Here is a 16,097-nt window from a genome sequence, read left to right on the forward strand (position 1 = left end):
CTAAGAAGAAGAAAAAATCTAGGAAGAAATGGATGCTAAAGGCTCATCAGTGGCGCCATGTAAAGTTAAAATGTTCAAACTCAGTGCGTCATGCTTTCTCTATCATGGTTTACTGCTGCCATCTAGAGGACACTTTAAAAATAACACAACTTAACTAAAGTGAGTGAACAAAATACTATTAAAAAACTACTACTATTAAACTATCAAAACGTGTTTTGGGGTGGGGCTCTTTGATAAACACCTCCTAGGTTCTGCAGTTCAATAACATTTTTTTATATACTTGCTATGCCATACTTGGGGAATTATAACATGCATAAATGAATGTGCTGCTTGAATGAGTGAATAAATTCAATGGTAAGAGCATGGTGACACATGGTATACATCAAGCTTCTATAAATATTGTAACTAAAGTGTCTATAATTTATTTTATTTCTGAGTGAAGATGTTTACATGTATGCTCTTTAATTTAATGATATGAACCTATTTTGTCTGAAATAAGAATTAATTTTTAAGCAAAAAAAAATTTAAAAAAAAAAGAATTTATCCAATGCCTTTATATAAATGTGTGCTTTGGTAGTAACACTTTCTTAATTTTTAGATTACTTCCAAAATAATTAAAAAAAAGACACATTCAAATGTGACAAGCTATTAATATTAAAAAATATATATACAGAAAGTGGAACAATCTCTGTGCCAGCTGATTTAGCGCCTTGAAATTGGGCCTCTGTCTCTTTAAGAAAATACTACTCTTCACAACATTGCTCTGCTATTAACCCTTTAACAAAGTTTTATTTTTCCTTTTTATTACCAGAGTTGCAGTGAGAAGTAACGCATATAATGAGCTTAGCAGATGCACAGTTCCACCAAATGTTTGCTAATTGCTGCTGGCTAGTCTGAAGGAGCTGAGTGGGGGAGTCGCAGGGATAAGGAGCTCTGTAATAAGCTGGGACCTTTGGAGACCGCAGCTCTGCGGAGGAGCTGCGTCTCAAAGGCTACGCTTGGTCCACTCAGGAAAGGATTTCTCAAACATAAAAAAAATTTAAAGCAACACTCCAGGTGTGTTTATAATGAGAGAACGACAAGCACAAAAAAGTCGATTTTACGTAATTCTGCCTGCCCCTTTAAATGTTTCAACAGTTGTTTTAGTTCTATAATCACTACATAATAATGTTTCTTGTATCCAAAATCAGTCAAAACTGAATTACATTTGAAACCCTGCCCTCTACTCCTATTGGTGGCATGCAGTGCGAATAAACACTGAAAGTCAATAAAAGGGGTGGAGAGACAAAATGAAAAACAAAACAATTAACTGAGTTTAAAGAGAGGGGTGGCCACATGATAGTAATGTATTCCTGTAAAGTCAAAATCTTGGTCCTGCTACTGTTGCACTTATTCTGCTCTGACTGCTCCAGCCCCCCTACTCGGCCGCCCTCCTGTCGGTCACAAGGACAGTTTCATCTAAGCGGCATGCACAAGACTGGAGATGTGATTCTGGGGGGATTGTTTGAAATACATTTTTTTTCAGTCTTTCCTGACTTGTCTTTCACATCTGAGCCCCAGCATCCTACCTGCCATGGGTAAGTGTGCAAAAGAAATTGAGATGAATTAAGAACTCACTTTTCTGATCAGTCAACGCCCTACATGCATTTTCTGTAGTATTTAAATCTTTAGCTTTAAACCTCGGTTGTTGTGTTTCCGTTCTTTAAACCGTTGTGTTGCTGTTTTTAGTTTTGATGTTCTAGGATTTAGACAAGCCCAAACCATGGCTTTTGCAGTTGATGAGATCAACAGGAACGCCGAGCTCTTGCCCAACGTCACTTTGGGGTACAGTCTGTACGACAACTGTGTTAAACTGGGAATTGGATTTCGTGCAGCGCTGGCATTAATAAGCGGACAAGAGGAGGAGATTGTGATGGAGGGTAACTGTTCAGGAAGCCCTCCGGTGTTGGCAATTGTGGGGGATTCATCCTCCACCCGCTGTATTGCTATCTCCACCGTGTTAGGTTTGTACCGAGTGCCAATGGTGAGTGCTCAGTTTTACCGACTAATCGGTCCAACCGATCCAAAAAAGAGTAGTTGCTTTTTTTTTTTTTTAAACAAAAAACAAAAACATATGTGTAAAATGTGTTTTTAACAGGTGAGTTATTTTGCCACATGTTCCTGTCTAAGTGACCGTCAGAATTTTCCGTCCTTCTTCAGAACGATACCAAGCGATGCTTTCCAGGTAAAAATCCATGCAGCAAATATTGCAGAAAAAAATAATAATAAAAAAATTATCCCTCTTTTAGAGCAGAGAAAAACAGACTGATTCCTGTGAAACATTCTTTATTTTGTAATCGATGTTTTATTGGTTTTTAACAAGGTTACAGGCATATTAAGCTTCTCTTTGTACTGCTACACTGAAATCCTCAAGAAAGGAAAAAGAAACATAACATCAAGTAGCAATTGTGGCGTACAATGATCTGATTAGCTATTGACTCATCCACAGAGTTATGTTAGAACAGACTTTATTCCGCTGTATCTTAAAGGTTAGCAATTCTTTGCAGGCTTTGTATCAAGTGCAAACCTGTGGTATGTAATTGTTTTCTTAGCAGAAGTGATTCCAGCAACATTTTAAGTCACATTTGTTTAAGAGGGATGTCAAAAGTATCATTAAGGAAGTTAAAAAAAAATTAAAAAAACAGGAGTAGAAATGTAAGAAATCTGACATGGGACCAGATGTTAGCCATAATTAGGCAATTCTAAAACATTATGTAGAAATCTCCTAGTGGCAATCAGACGAGTCCTGTAATTTCATCCGAATTTCAACATTCTCATGAGATTTTCTCCAAAATGTTCCCTTTTATTCCCTCACTCCATGCCTGCTCAGGTGAACGCTATGATTCAGATCCTAAAGCACTTCGGCTGGACCTGGGTGGGATTGCTGATCAGTGCCGACGACTACGGGTTCCACGCTGCCAAATCATTTCAGTCTGATCTGAGTCTGTCTGGCGAAGGCTGCCTGGCCTACATGGAGGTGTTGCCGTGGGGCAACGAGCCGCCGGAGCTGAGGAGGATCGTGGACGTGATGAAGGCGTCCACAGCTCGGGTGGTCGTTGTGTTTGCACATGAGAGCCATGTGATCAATCTCATGGAGGAGGTAACGGGCTTGACCGTTTGTCTTTTCTCACGTTGGCCTCCACTCGGGGTGGACTCAGAGAGGGTCAAAGGTTAAAGAAGCGAGAAAGCTAATTCTGTTCTAAAATGGAGACATTGCGTCACTGTAATCTAAATCTAAATCCCTGAAAGAATATCTTCAAACCTAAAAATATATACTGTTTGCATTAATAGTGACATCCAAACATATGGCCTCAAGCACAAGACAGTACATTTTTGGCTATCATGTTACAGGCTCATCTGTCATCATTATCACGTTATGTTGCAATTTATGTTTTTATCAGCTTTTTTTTATACATTTTTTTTAACAGTGGATAAAAATGAACTGCTTAAACACAGTTTATTAAACACATGTTTTGATGTGTTGTAGAGTTCTCCTTCATTTGGTCAAATCTTGATCTTTCACTCTGCTTACTAATGCTCCTGAGCAACAGCCAAAGGTTACAATTTTGTTCCAAGATGAAGGACGTCATGTGAAGAAGTTAGACTAAACAGAGAGGAGACGTTGTTTTCCTGCTCTCACTATCAGAACGAATATGACATTTCACTTAAAACGCACAAGTAAACACGGCAAAAACATGCTAAACTTATCTGGTTGTGCTATTAAATTATCCATTGAAAATTATACACATTATTTTAATTTCTATACAATATGTAGAGTTAGAATTTGACATTGCATTTTGTCCCTAAACAGGTTGTGAGGCAGAACTTGACAGGCCTCCAGTGGCTGGCCAGTGAGGCCTGGTCCACAGCTGCCGTGCTCCAGACCCCTGACCTCATGCCGTACCTCGGGGGCACACTGGGCATCGCTATCCGTCGAGGAGAGATACCAGGCCTCAAGGACTTCCTGTTAGAAATCAATCCTAATATAAAACACAACAGCAGCTCTGGAAATAGCATGGTGAGATTTAACCGTGTTATCAAATGCTTACACAAGTAGGGCTGGACGACGTGGCTGAAAAGTGTATCACGATATAGGTGTTTCATATCAGTCAATATTGATGTTTAGTCAATATCGTAATGTGACGCTACATTTTTTGTTTTGTCCACAGTTTTCACTCTATGTCAAGGTTTTGAAACCTTAAGCTGCTCCTGCCAACAACCTGTTACTCAACAGGTTGTTGGCAGGTAACAAGCCAAAACTCCCTCACCAAACAGTGAGGGAGTTACTTGAATCCACCAACCTTTCCTGGGCCTACATCCCCCAGAATGCTTTGCTGTTCTAGCTCAGAGTTCTGAAAATTCTATCGGATGTATAACCTATTGATCTCGATGATGTGTCTATCACAGTATATATTGTTATTGATTTATTGTGCAGCCCTATTCATATCGTAAAGTTTTGATGTATTTCAGGTAAACCAGTTCTGGGAGTTCACGTTTCAGTGCAGATTTGCACCGCCGCCTGCAGGCTGGGTTGAAAACGGAGGAAAAATTTGCTCTGGGGAAGAAGATTTAAGGACGGTAGAGACTGAGTTCTTAGACATTTTTAACCTCCGGCCTGAATACAACGTGTACAAAGCCGTGTACGCTCTGGCACACGCCCTCCACGATTTGCTGCGATGCGAACCAGGAAGTGGAAGCTGCGCCACTCTGGAAACACTGGAACCGTGGCAGGTAAAAGATGGTCGACTGTTCCATGACTACTTCACAGGTTCTCATTGCAGAGAAAAATTAAACTGATTGGCAGCTAAGTTTGTAAAATAAAAGCCCAGATACTCCAATTTTTTTAAACTCTCTGACTGTTAGAGGAATTTGAGATTTATTGAACACATTTGTGTTGCAAACATATTAAAAATAAAAATAAATCTTGTCTCTGACTTGCTATTTATTAGCTTATGTACTACCTTGAAAGGGTCAATTTCACCACATCATTTGGTGACCAAGTGTCATTTGATGAGAACGGCGACGTCCTACCAATATATGACGTCATGAACTGGCTCTGGCTCCCCGACGGACGAGCAAACGTCCAAAATGTCGGCGAGGTTAAAATGTCAGCTTTCGGTGGTGAACAACTCACACTTGATGGAGACAAAATCTTCTGGAACTTTGAATCGAAAAAGGTGACTCCTTTCTTCCCCCCCACATTTACAGTTTCCGTGGGTGTAGGTTAAAATGTGTTATGTAAGGATCAGTGACGTGCGGTGCGGTGAGGTTCGTAGCTGGTGAGGCACTGACTTAATCATAATCATATGTACAAATATAGACCCCCTGCATGTTATTGTTTACATAAGGAATTTTTGCGCATGCGGACAACGCTGGAGGGCATAAAGATTATTATTTAACATGTCACGTAGCTATAGCCGCGCTGCCGCCGTAGAATAATTCCGTTTACTCAGTCAAACTTGGACATTTAGATGTTATTAATTTCGTGCTGTGATCCACAGCAAAGAGAAAAACCGTTAAAGTACAACTTAAAACCGCTTCTGTCTCGCTCTCTGCATCTGCGCAACTACGTGCATACTGGTTGCCATAGCAATTGACAACGAAATTAAGAAAAACCAAAACAGTAAAATATTTTTCACACACAAAGCCGAACATTCAGTCTGTTGCAGTAGTATGATTTTAGGCTTAATGTTTATTTTGTGATTATTAATAAGCGATTGCTGTGGTAAGAGGAGAAAACTATAAATATATCGCTACACTTGACTCTGCTGTATGGCTAGCTCCAAGGCTAGCTCGCTGTTACTGTCTCTTACTCTGCAGTCACAATGTCGGGGATCATGAGCGCCCCCTGCCATCAGGCAAGAAAACTGCCTGCCTCACCTCGAATCTGTTGTCTGCCGTTTATGATCGCTACTCAGCACACGAAACACAGTTGGTGACAAGAAACACCTTACGTTATATACATAAGCTAAATTATGGAAAATCAGTTCATACTGCCTCCCCTGACCGCACGTAATCGGTACGGATTTTTATTTTTTTAAATTTAATTATTTTTATTTTTTTTGTCATTTTTAGCCACCGCGGTCGGTGTGCAGCGAGAACTGTCCTCCAGGAACCCGCATGGTGAGAAAGAAGGGGGAACCTGAGTGTTGTTTTGACTGCATCCCTTGCTCTGAGGGGAAGGTCAATAACAAAACCAGTGAGTATCTATATTTGATCTACTTTGATAGCATTGTTTCAAAACAAATTACAGTAAATACAGGTGTGAAATTAAATGAGCACACTCCACAATAGCAACATTTGGACATGTGGATGATTTCTATCAATTTAAATTGATCTATTTGGGAAGTTTCAAAATACCCACAAAAAAAATCCATTAGACATTACCATGCAAACAGTTGTTGATTAAGAACTGAATATTTAATGAGGAGGCCTCTTTTTTCTTCTTCATCTGGCTGCACCTATGACACATAATTATCCTTTCTGTCAGATTCCCTGGAGTGCTTCAGCTGTCCAGAGGACTTCTGGTCCAGTCCACAGCGAGATCACTGCGTTCTTAAGCAAACAGAGTTCCTCTCCTATCAGGAACCTTTAGGGATCTGCTTGACAGCAGCCTCACTGCTGGGCACATTCATCTGCGCTGTTGTTCTGGGGATCTTCATCTATCACCGCAGTACACCGATAGTACGAGCCAACAACTCAGAACTCAGTTTCCAACTACTGTTGTCACTTCAGCTGTGCTTCCTGTGTTCGCTGCTGTTCATCGGACAACCCAGACTGTGGACATGTCAACTGAGACACGCTGTATTTGGGATCAGCTTTGTGCTCTGTGTGTCCTGCATCCTGGTTAAAACCATGGTGGTTCTGGCTGTGTTCAAAGCCTCCAAGCCAGGAGGGGGAGCCAGTCTCAAGTGGTTCGGTGCTTCACAGCAGAGAGGAACTGTTCTGGTTCTCGCCTCCTTTCAGGCAGCAATCTGCACTGCCTGGCTTGTCACCAACTCACCCACTCCACATAAAAACACTCAGTACCACAGTGACAAGATAGTTTATGAGTGTGTCGTTGGCTCAACTGTTGGGTTTTCAGTGTTACTTGGATACATTGGCTTACTGGCCATCCTCAGCTTTCTGATTGCATTTCTGGCCAGGAATCTGCCCGACAACTTCAACGAGGCCAAACTCATCACTTTCAGCATGCTGATCTTCTGCGCTGTGTGGGTGGCCTTTGTTCCTGCTTATGTCAGCTCACCGGGCAAATATGCAGATGCAGTGGAGGTGTTTGCCATCCTGGCCTCCAGTTTTGGCCTCTTGATGGCGCTGTTTGGACCCAAATGTTACATAATTCTGCTGAGACCAGAAAGAAATACGAAGAAAGCTCTCATGGGGCGAAGCACAATAGGAACTTTCGAAAAGTAAAATATGTTGCGGGAAGTGAACTGCTTAGAAGAAGTTTAATTCATAACTGCAACGTGAAAATGCTATAATATTAAATAAACTTGACTTTAATACAAAGCTTTTCAGATAACTTACTTTCTGAATATTCCACAAGCAAAACAATTGTGTAATTTATGTAATGTGAGTGGATTAAAAGCTTTTGAGCTTCTTTGTTCAAATGTGTAACTTGGATCAACTCAGTTTATTTCTACAGTGATTTCAACCACTGGTGGCATTTAGCTACAAGAAAACCCATCTGATTTAATGTTTAAATTGCTTTATTATTTCTGCTTTATCAGAAAAAAAGTGACTCAGGGTCAGAAGATCTTACAGGGACAAACCAAGGAAAGAGAAGCCATTGTTAAACAAATATTGTAGATGGTCTAACATAAAGATAAGTCTAAAGATAAATCAGCTAAATATGGGGTTGCTGTTCTTTAATTTCTGGCATTATTCATGTCTTAATGTGGAAGAACTGGAGAAAGAAAATGTTTCTGCTACCTCGTTAATCAAAAGTCTAATCATTTTGAGGTGATTATTACTTTTCTTAACCATTGGCAAAATATTCTCTCTCAGTAGTTATTATTAGTAATTAGCGATGATAGGTGTCACAGTATCTCCCTACCAGTAATTGTTGCAGTCAGGTCAGCTTTTATTTTCACGCAGCTGAGAATTATTTTTCACAGATTCATGCTTTTAACAAAATAAGACTTTACGTCTTTTTAGCTTTTCTTGCGTATCATCACAACATAGAATTTACTGGTTCAACCCTTTGGGACAACCACTACAGGCCGTATATAAAATATGTTTTGATGCTTATTTTTAAAAACAAAATGTCTTGGGCTCCTTATTATATTTTTCATACAGCCACTTCCTGTCAGTGATGAACCCATGAGCCTTTTTACAATCCTCATTCTGGCTTTTACTATCTGTGCCGCGTAGTTCTGCAGCTGACACCTAAAAATTACTTAATCTGTTTGAATTTTTTTAAATCTTTTAACTAATTATCAAAAATAATTATTCAACATTTTTTCAATATGGTTTTGAGTTGTAGAATTATAGAGATTGGGCGACAAAGACAACATGGAAGATCTCTTTTTTCTCCCTATTCATACCAAAAATAAGTCCATGAATGGGTTTTAAATTGTCTGCAACTTTGTAAATAGTTTATTTTATGTCTGTATTATTAAAAAAAACCCCAAAAAAACAAAAAAACATTCAAAGTAGATGCATCATAAAAAGAAGCAAAGACATCACTCATTGCTCTACTGATGCTCAAATGATCGTGATCAAGTTAGTCAGTATTTAGCAATTAAAGGGCCAGGAAAGCATAGCAGCATAACAGGCCCCGCCCACTCTCCATCCTCTGCCCTGCTGGGCAGCGTAGTCAATAAAAACAGCTGAGAAAGCAGCGAAACATCACAACCAGGCTCAATCTAATGACTGCCATGCCAAAACTAAAGCGCCCAGGTCTATTCTTTCTTCTGCTGCTGCACTCTGGTGCTTTTTCTTCCGCGCCCTCCTCTTTGTTTCCCTCCTCCTGTCTGTTACAGGGACAGTTTCATCTAAATGGCATGCACAAGGCTGGGGATTTGATTCTCGGTGGGCTGTTTCAGGTCCACTTCTTCTCCGTGTTTCCTGACCAGTCGTTTACCGCCGAACCACAACAGCTGACATGCCACAGGTAAGTGTGTCAGGAGCACAAAAGACTGGGAAACCAGGAAAGATGCTGAAAGATTGTGCTGGGCATGAGAATCTGGTGCAATCGTGTGAGAAATATTTGGCATATTTATATGATTTAACTCTTATGTTGTTGTTTTCTTCTTCTAAGAAAAGACTAATTACCTGAACATGACTTGAAAGATGAATCTTCCTCATTCATTTACTAACTTACCGCTCTGTGTCTAACATTTGTTCTCTTTCTGTTAGTTTTGATCTGTTAGGGTTTAGACAGGCTCAGACCATGGCCTTTGCCATTGATGAGATCAACAAAAACTCTCAGCTTTTACCCGACGTCACTTTGGGCTACAGTTTGTACGACAACTGTCTCACTCTCGGAGTTGGATTTCGTGCAGCACTGGCATTAGTCGGCGGTCAAGAGGAGCATATTGTGTTGAATGAGACCTGTGAAGGAGCCCCTCCAGTTGTGGGGCTTGTGGGAGATTCTTCCTCTACACGCACTATTGCTATCTCCACTGTCTTGGGTTTGTACAGAGTGCCGATGGTGAGTGTCCAGCTTTACCGTCTAATAACAGATTTGTTTGTGTGTAAAGTGTGACGACCTGGAACAGCTTTGAAAAGATATGAGAATGTGCAATGTGTATTTTTAACAGGTGAGTTATTTTGCCACATGTGCCTGTCTAAGTGATCGGCAGAGGTTTCCATCATTCTTTAGGACAATCCCGAGTGATGCCTTCCAGGTAAAAAAAAAACAACAACTTTGGAATGAAAGAAAATATGAAAAAAATTAACATTTGCTTTGTTTGACCAATCAAATTGTTTATTACAACCAAAACAGCACAGAATGCAAGTAAAATTGAATTCAAAATGAGTCACACTGTTGGCAGATTTAAATTTAAAGCAATCTTTTAATTTGACCAATGTTTTTCTTCTGAGTAGAAATGATGTTTATTGTTTTGGGAGGTAAAGATGAGGTTGATGGTAAGGAGGCCTTACAACCTCAAAAAGATTATGCTCTCTGCAGGACATGAATGAAATAGATGGAAAAATAAACTTATCAGCACTCATAAGAAAATTTTGATTTTTCAACTCAACAAGAAGGGTATAAATTGAAATCTTGCCATTTAAACAATATATATATATATATATATGTTTTTTTTTTGTGATATCCTTGGTGTAAATCTGTGTTATTTCCCATCGGAATCAAACTTTTTATATAAATGTGATAAAAAAACAAGGGAATGAGTAATTTTGATGCTAACTGCATACTACTGAACGATTACTTTTAAAACCTGTTGAGTCAGTTTTCCCTGTGTGTTTCCAGGTGCGCGCCGTGCTTCAGATACTCAAACACTTTGGCTGGACGTGGGCGGGTTTGCTGATAAGTGATGATGATTACGGGCTGGACGCCGCCCGCTCCTTCAACTCTGACCTGGGTGTGTCTGCAGGAGGCTGTCTGGCCTACGTAGAGATTCTGCCCTGGGAAAAAGATGTGGATGAATTCAAGAGGATCGTGGATGTGATGAGGAAATCCACGGCCCGCGTTGTTGTTGTGTTTGCGCATGAGGGTATGATCATTAATCTCATGGAGGAGGTTGGTCTTAAAAATGGTTTGCTTCTCTTTACGATGAACAATGAATACATTTTTAAAGCCACCAATTTAGCAAAACAAAACAGAAAACATTCAAGCAATTGATAGAAGACAAAGCACATTTTTGCCAGAGTGAGATTTGCAAGATGATATTCAGTGTTATCAAGCTTGTCTCAGTTTAAGATATTGTTTCACTCGGGAGTTATTTCCTAGATGAAGAAAAATATTTTGAAATCAGTTCACTTTTTATTTAGTCTTTAACAGACCTTATAATTCCTGCTGTGATTGATTTTAAAATCCCTCCACTGTTCAGAGTTTGACTTTGTTTCAGTTTAATTGATCTAGTTTGTGTGAATTAGCTGAGATCATGTTTTGTCCCTCAACAGGTTGTGAGGCAGAACTTGACAGGCCTCCAGTGGCTGGCCAGTGAGGCCTGGTCCACAGCTGCTGTGCTCCAGACCCCTGACCTCATGCCGTACCTCGGGGGCACACTGGGCATCGCTATCCGTCGAGGAGAGATACCAGGCCTCAAGGACTTCCTGCTCCAAACACGTGCTGATCTACAACACAACAACACCTTTGGAAACAGCATGGTGACCTTTTCTGTCATTAAGTGTAGCCATGATGATTTGAAAAAATCCTTCTTAAAAAATGTCACTTTTATGTTTTCCAGGCAAACCAGTTTTGGGAATTCACATTTCAATGTAAATTTGCACCGGCTCCATCAGGCTGGGTTGAGAATGGGGGAAGGATTTGCTCTGGAGACGAGGATTTGAAGGCCGTGGAGACTGAGTTCTTAGATGTTTCTGATCTCAGGTCTGAGTACAACGTCTACAAAGCCGTGTACGCTCTGGCATACGCCCTTGATGAGCTGCTGAGGTGTGAACCAGGAAAAGGGCCTTTCAGTGAGGAAAGCTGTGCAACTTTGCAAACACTTCATCCATGGCAGGTACAGTACATGTTGACAATGAAATATAAATAGTCTTTAAATGTAGTCATAACCCTTGATTTTCTTGTATTTATTTATGACCATTTTGTGGTGTCAGGGGTGCAAATACATATTTTTGAGGTGGATGCGAACATCTCATCCACACCTCCAACCCCCTCCCAGGACATAAACCTGTAGAAGTGAGCCTGTCTAGAACCTCCTATGAGCTGCAGGTCTGAGGCTTTTTGTTAGCATGTTTTCTATCATTCTTATAGCTTGATAGGAAGCCTTATCCAAACTGGCAACCCACATTAATAAAATGGTGAAATAATATTGACCACAAAACACTATTTATAAAAGATTTTTAAAAATTTCTACGCAATCCTAACAAACGTTTTTAATGTTCTCTTTACAATATTTATTTACTATTAATCTATTTGTATAATTTGTTCTTTTAAATGGCCATCTATATTATTTTTTGGTCTCAGGAAACGACTGAGTTCTTTAGGTTCTGACGGGTCTGCGTTTCATCTCCTGATCCATTCTGTCTGATATAATCAAACCCACTGGGTGTCACTGAATGTCACCGAAACGTTTTATTTTAATGCCCCTATTAAACTTCACTGTGATTGTTTAGCCCGTGTCTTCCCACTACCATCTGTATTTTTGTCAGAGGTTTTATTTCTAAGGACGGTGTAGTATCGGGTGGACATTTTAAAAAGACACTGGTTGATAGCAGCTCACTGCGGCTGCGTAGTGTCCGTCTCTAGGTAACCATGACAACAGCGTCAGTTCGTGGGGTCCTGTTTAGGTCCCGCAACGGCAATTTATGACCCTAATATTTCCCGTGTTTTGTTTTGGTCATTATTATTACACTTATTGTTGAGAGGTGTGTGATCGGTGTGTCTATCAGACATTTATAGCAATACGGAATAAATCGCGTCCCGTATTGGTAACAACCACCTGTTATTTTAGGCTATCTTAAGCTAACCTGAATATTTACAACTCTCTTGTTGATACACTGACATTACTTACCTTCTGTCTTTCAACCACTTTGAGAAGCTTTTCTTCGTCTCTCCAACATATTTATCCTTCCCCCTCTTCCGTTTTCTGTTTTGTGCCCCGGAGATTTTTCTGCGCCTCATTTTTAGCTCCATGTTGTCGAGGCATTACTACAAATTTAAAAGAAAAAAAAAAAACGCGCCTCAGCGTGTTCTCTAAGGGACGCTGCCCAAGCTACCTGTATGGGAGGGAAGAGCGGCTGGCAGGAAGGGAGGGGCGCCTAATCAGTGCTGTTCTTCTGTTATTGATCATTTCATACACAAACAGCTGTTAAATACATAAAATGCTGACTTGAAAAAAAATTCCTACATTGTGTTTGCGCCCCCTCTAGTGCAGCGCCCCTATGCGTTGCAAACGCTGCATAGCCACCTTTTGCGCCACTGTGTGGTGTTACAGCCCTAAAATTGTTTGAATTTCTTTCCAATTTGATGTGATAAAGCAATGCGAAGCAGAAGTAAAGACAAAAACGATTTTAAAATTTTGTGAAAATATTTTTAACATTTGTTTCTCTTCAATTAAAAATTAGCAGATACTTCTTACGACAATCACGTTTTACAGTGTAGGTAAAAGAGCAATATGATGTCATGTAACATAACAACAAACTCTGCTGTACCATTTTCTCATTTGTCTTCCGTTAGCTTGTGTATTATCTAGAGAGGGTGAATTTCACCACATCATTTGGTGACCAAGTGTCATTTGATGAGAACGGCGACGCCTTACCGATATATGACGTCATGAACTGGCTCCGGCTCCCCGACGGACAAACGAAAGTTCAAAATGTCGGGGACGTAAAAGTGTCGCCTTTTAATGGTGAACAACTCACACTTTATGAAGACAAAATCTTCTGGAACTTTCAATCAAAAAAGGTGACTCCTTTCTTTTTTTTCCTTTTGTAACTTGTGAAGTGACTTTAGAGAGAATCATGAATTTATGTTTCTCCTGTAGCCGCCGCGTTCGGTGTGCAGCGAGAACTGTCCTCCAGGAACCCGCGTGGTGAGAAAGAAGGGGGAACCTGAGTGCTGTTTTGACTGCATCCCTTGCTCTGAGGGAATGATCAGTAATTACACTAGTGAGTTTACTAGTTTTTATCATGATTTTCACAATGCAGTCTTACAAATACACGGTTGGACTTTCTGCCTGTCTTTCTGTCAGATTCCCTGGAGTGCTTCAGCTGTCCAGAGGACTTCTGGTCCAGTCCACAGCGAGATCACTGCGTTCTTAAGCAAACAGAGTTCCTCTCCTATCAGGAACCTTTAGGGATCTGCTTGACAGCAGCCTCACTGCTGGGCACATTCATCTGCGCTGTCGTTCTGGGGATCTTCATCTATCACCGCAGTACACCGATAGTACGAGCCAACAACTCAGAACTTAGTTTCAACCTGTTGTTTTCCCTCAAGCTGTGCTTCCTGTGTTCGCTGCTGTTCATCGGACGACCCAGACTGTGGACATGTCAACTGAGACACGCTGTATTTGGGATCAGCTTTGTGCTCTGTGTGTCCTGCATCCTGGTTAAAACCATGGTGGTTCTGGCTGTGTTCAAAGCCTCCAAGCCAGGAGGGGGAGCCAGTCTCAAGTGGTTCGGTGCTTCACAGCAGAGAGGAACTGTTCTGGTTCTCACCTCTGTTCAGGCAGCAATCTGCACTGCCTGGCTTGTCTCTTCTTCTCCTTCTCCACATAAAAACACCAAATACCACAACGATAAGATAGTTTATGAGTGTATTGTTGGCTCCGCTATTGGTTTTTCCGTGTTACTGGGATACATTGGCTTACTGGCCATCCTCAGCTTTGTGTTGGCGTTTATGGCCAGGAATCTGCCCGACAACTTCAACGAGGCCAAACTCATCACTTTCAGCATGCTGATCTTCTGCGCTGTGTGGGTGGCCTTTGTTCCTGCTTATGTCAGCTCACCGGGCAAATATGCAGATGCAGTGGAGGTGTTTGCCATCCTGGCCTCCAGTTTTGGCCTCTTGATGGCGCTGTTTGGACCCAAATGTTACATAATTCTGCTGAGACCAGAAAGAAATACGAAGAAAGCTCTCATGGGGCGAAGCACAATAGGAACCACTTAAAAGTAAACAAGTGCTGGGTGATTGAAGTGCATAGAAACTACACAAAAATTTCAGATTTGGAGTCAGATCTGAATCAAAATGTTTACTTCCAGTGTACAGGCATAAATCCAAATTTGTTCGACTGTCTAAACTAGGCAAATATGAATATCTTACAAAATACATTGTAGATTCTGTAAAGTTAATGATAGACTGATATGATTGCTGAAACTGAATAATTCAATCTTGGTATAACATTTCTACATCATTGATAGAAAAAGTAAAGCATTAAGTGCAGCAGTAACTCATTCTAGCAACAAACACAACTAAGCACATAAACTCTGAGCCAGTAGTATGTATCGCTTTCGGTTCTCTCTTGTGTAACTACTTATTTATAGTTTTTTATTTGTTTATGGCTGCATTGTTATGGAAATGCAGTTTATTTTAATCCATCCATCCATTTTCTGTTCACCCTTCGTCCCTAATGGGGTCAGGAGGGTTGCTGGTGTCTATCCCCAGGTAACGTTCCGGGTGAGAGGCGGGTCACCCTGGACAGGTGACCAGTCTGTCGCAGGGCAACACAAAGACATACAGGACACACAACCATGCGCACACTCACTCACACCTAGGGAGAATTTAGAGAGACCAATTAACCTGACAGTCATGTTTTTGGACTGTGGGAGGAAGCCGGAGAACCCGGAGAGAACCCACCATGCACAGGGAGAACATGCAAACTCCATGCAGAAAGACCCCGGACCGGGAATCGAACCCAGGACTTTCTTGCTGTAAGGCAACAGTGCTATCAGCTGCGCCACTGTGCAGCCCTATTTTAAATCAATTTAATTGCTTATGTAAATAAAACTCTGACCCTTTTAATATCAATTAACATATATGAAACTACAGCGTGATGTTGTGAATTTGAATAGATAATTGAAAGATAAACATGATCTCCCAACTCGAACTTCCTTTAAATCTAATTGAATTGTGGTTGTTGTCGTCAGATCCTGGTAAATTGTGAAAATAAAAAATATATATACATCAAACAAGTTCTGCCCCGAATTGATTGACTGACTGACTGATTGACTGACTGACTGACTGGATGGATGAACCCACCAGTTCTCCAGTTATACAAGTTTGTTTGTGTAGCACATTTCAGCAACAAGGCAGTTCAAGGTGCTTTACATGATAAAGACAAAAACTACAAACTGATGGGACATACAGTCAAGAATTGAAGCATTACTTTTATCGGATACAGATTTGTGGAGTGGTGGCCTGAAATGTGGTTCACCCAGGGAAGCAAACAGGCTACGGCCGCCTCTGC

At 40.7% G+C, this 16,097-nt stretch overlaps 2 protein-coding genes across 2 annotated transcripts; both read left to right on the forward strand.

The window, feature by feature from the left end:
- The first annotated feature begins 1,344 nt into the window (after nucleotides 1-1,344).
- On the forward strand, nucleotides 1,345-7,653 carry LOC122833091 (extracellular calcium-sensing receptor-like). Its single transcript, XM_044120393.1, has 9 exons — nucleotides 1,345-1,577; nucleotides 1,729-2,023; nucleotides 2,138-2,224; nucleotides 2,870-3,139; nucleotides 3,851-4,057; nucleotides 4,510-4,770; nucleotides 4,989-5,216; nucleotides 6,115-6,238; nucleotides 6,530-7,653. The coding sequence occupies exons 1-9, from the start codon at nucleotides 1,345-1,347 to the stop codon at nucleotides 7,450-7,452; spliced, it is 2,628 nt and encodes an 875-aa protein (XP_043976328.1). The 3' UTR covers nucleotides 7,453-7,653.
- A 1,288-nt stretch (nucleotides 7,654-8,941) lies between these two features.
- On the forward strand, nucleotides 8,942-15,208 carry LOC122832744 (extracellular calcium-sensing receptor-like). The gene is made up of 9 exons (XM_044119786.1): nucleotides 8,942-9,154; nucleotides 9,400-9,694; nucleotides 9,804-9,890; nucleotides 10,475-10,744; nucleotides 11,128-11,334; nucleotides 11,415-11,690; nucleotides 13,370-13,597; nucleotides 13,677-13,800; nucleotides 13,884-15,208. The coding sequence occupies exons 1-9, from the start codon at nucleotides 9,045-9,047 to the stop codon at nucleotides 14,798-14,800; spliced, it is 2,514 nt and encodes an 837-aa protein (XP_043975721.1). The 5' UTR covers nucleotides 8,942-9,044; the 3' UTR covers nucleotides 14,801-15,208.
- Nucleotides 15,209-16,097: the final 889 nt, after the last annotated feature.

This window comes from Gambusia affinis, linkage group LG06 (genome assembly GCF_019740435.1).
Source record: "Gambusia affinis linkage group LG06, SWU_Gaff_1.0, whole genome shotgun sequence".
Classification (NCBI taxonomy): domain Eukaryota; kingdom Metazoa; phylum Chordata; class Actinopteri; order Cyprinodontiformes; family Poeciliidae; genus Gambusia; species Gambusia affinis.

Excerpts from the sequence above, each read along its gene's own strand:
- LOC122833091 (XM_044120393.1), top strand. The coding sequence starts at position 1,345 with ATGTATTCCTGTAAAGTCAAAATCTTGGTCCTGCTACTGTTGCACTTA. Across the intron at positions 4,771-4,988 it reads AAACACTGGAACCGTGGCAG|CTTATGTACTACCTTGAAAG; the intron begins GTAAAAGATGGT and ends GCTATTTATTAG. Across the intron at positions 5,217-6,114 it reads GGAACTTTGAATCGAAAAAG|CCACCGCGGTCGGTGTGCAG; the intron begins GTGACTCCTTTC and ends TGTCATTTTTAG.
- LOC122832744 (XM_044119786.1), top strand. The coding sequence starts at position 9,045 with ATGCACAAGGCTGGGGATTTGATTCTCGGTGGGCTGTTTCAGGTCCAC. Across the intron at positions 9,695-9,803 it reads GTTTGTACAGAGTGCCGATG|GTGAGTTATTTTGCCACATG; the intron begins GTGAGTGTCCAG and ends TATTTTTAACAG. Across the intron at positions 13,801-13,883 it reads AATGATCAGTAATTACACTA|ATTCCCTGGAGTGCTTCAGC; the intron begins GTGAGTTTACTA and ends TCTTTCTGTCAG.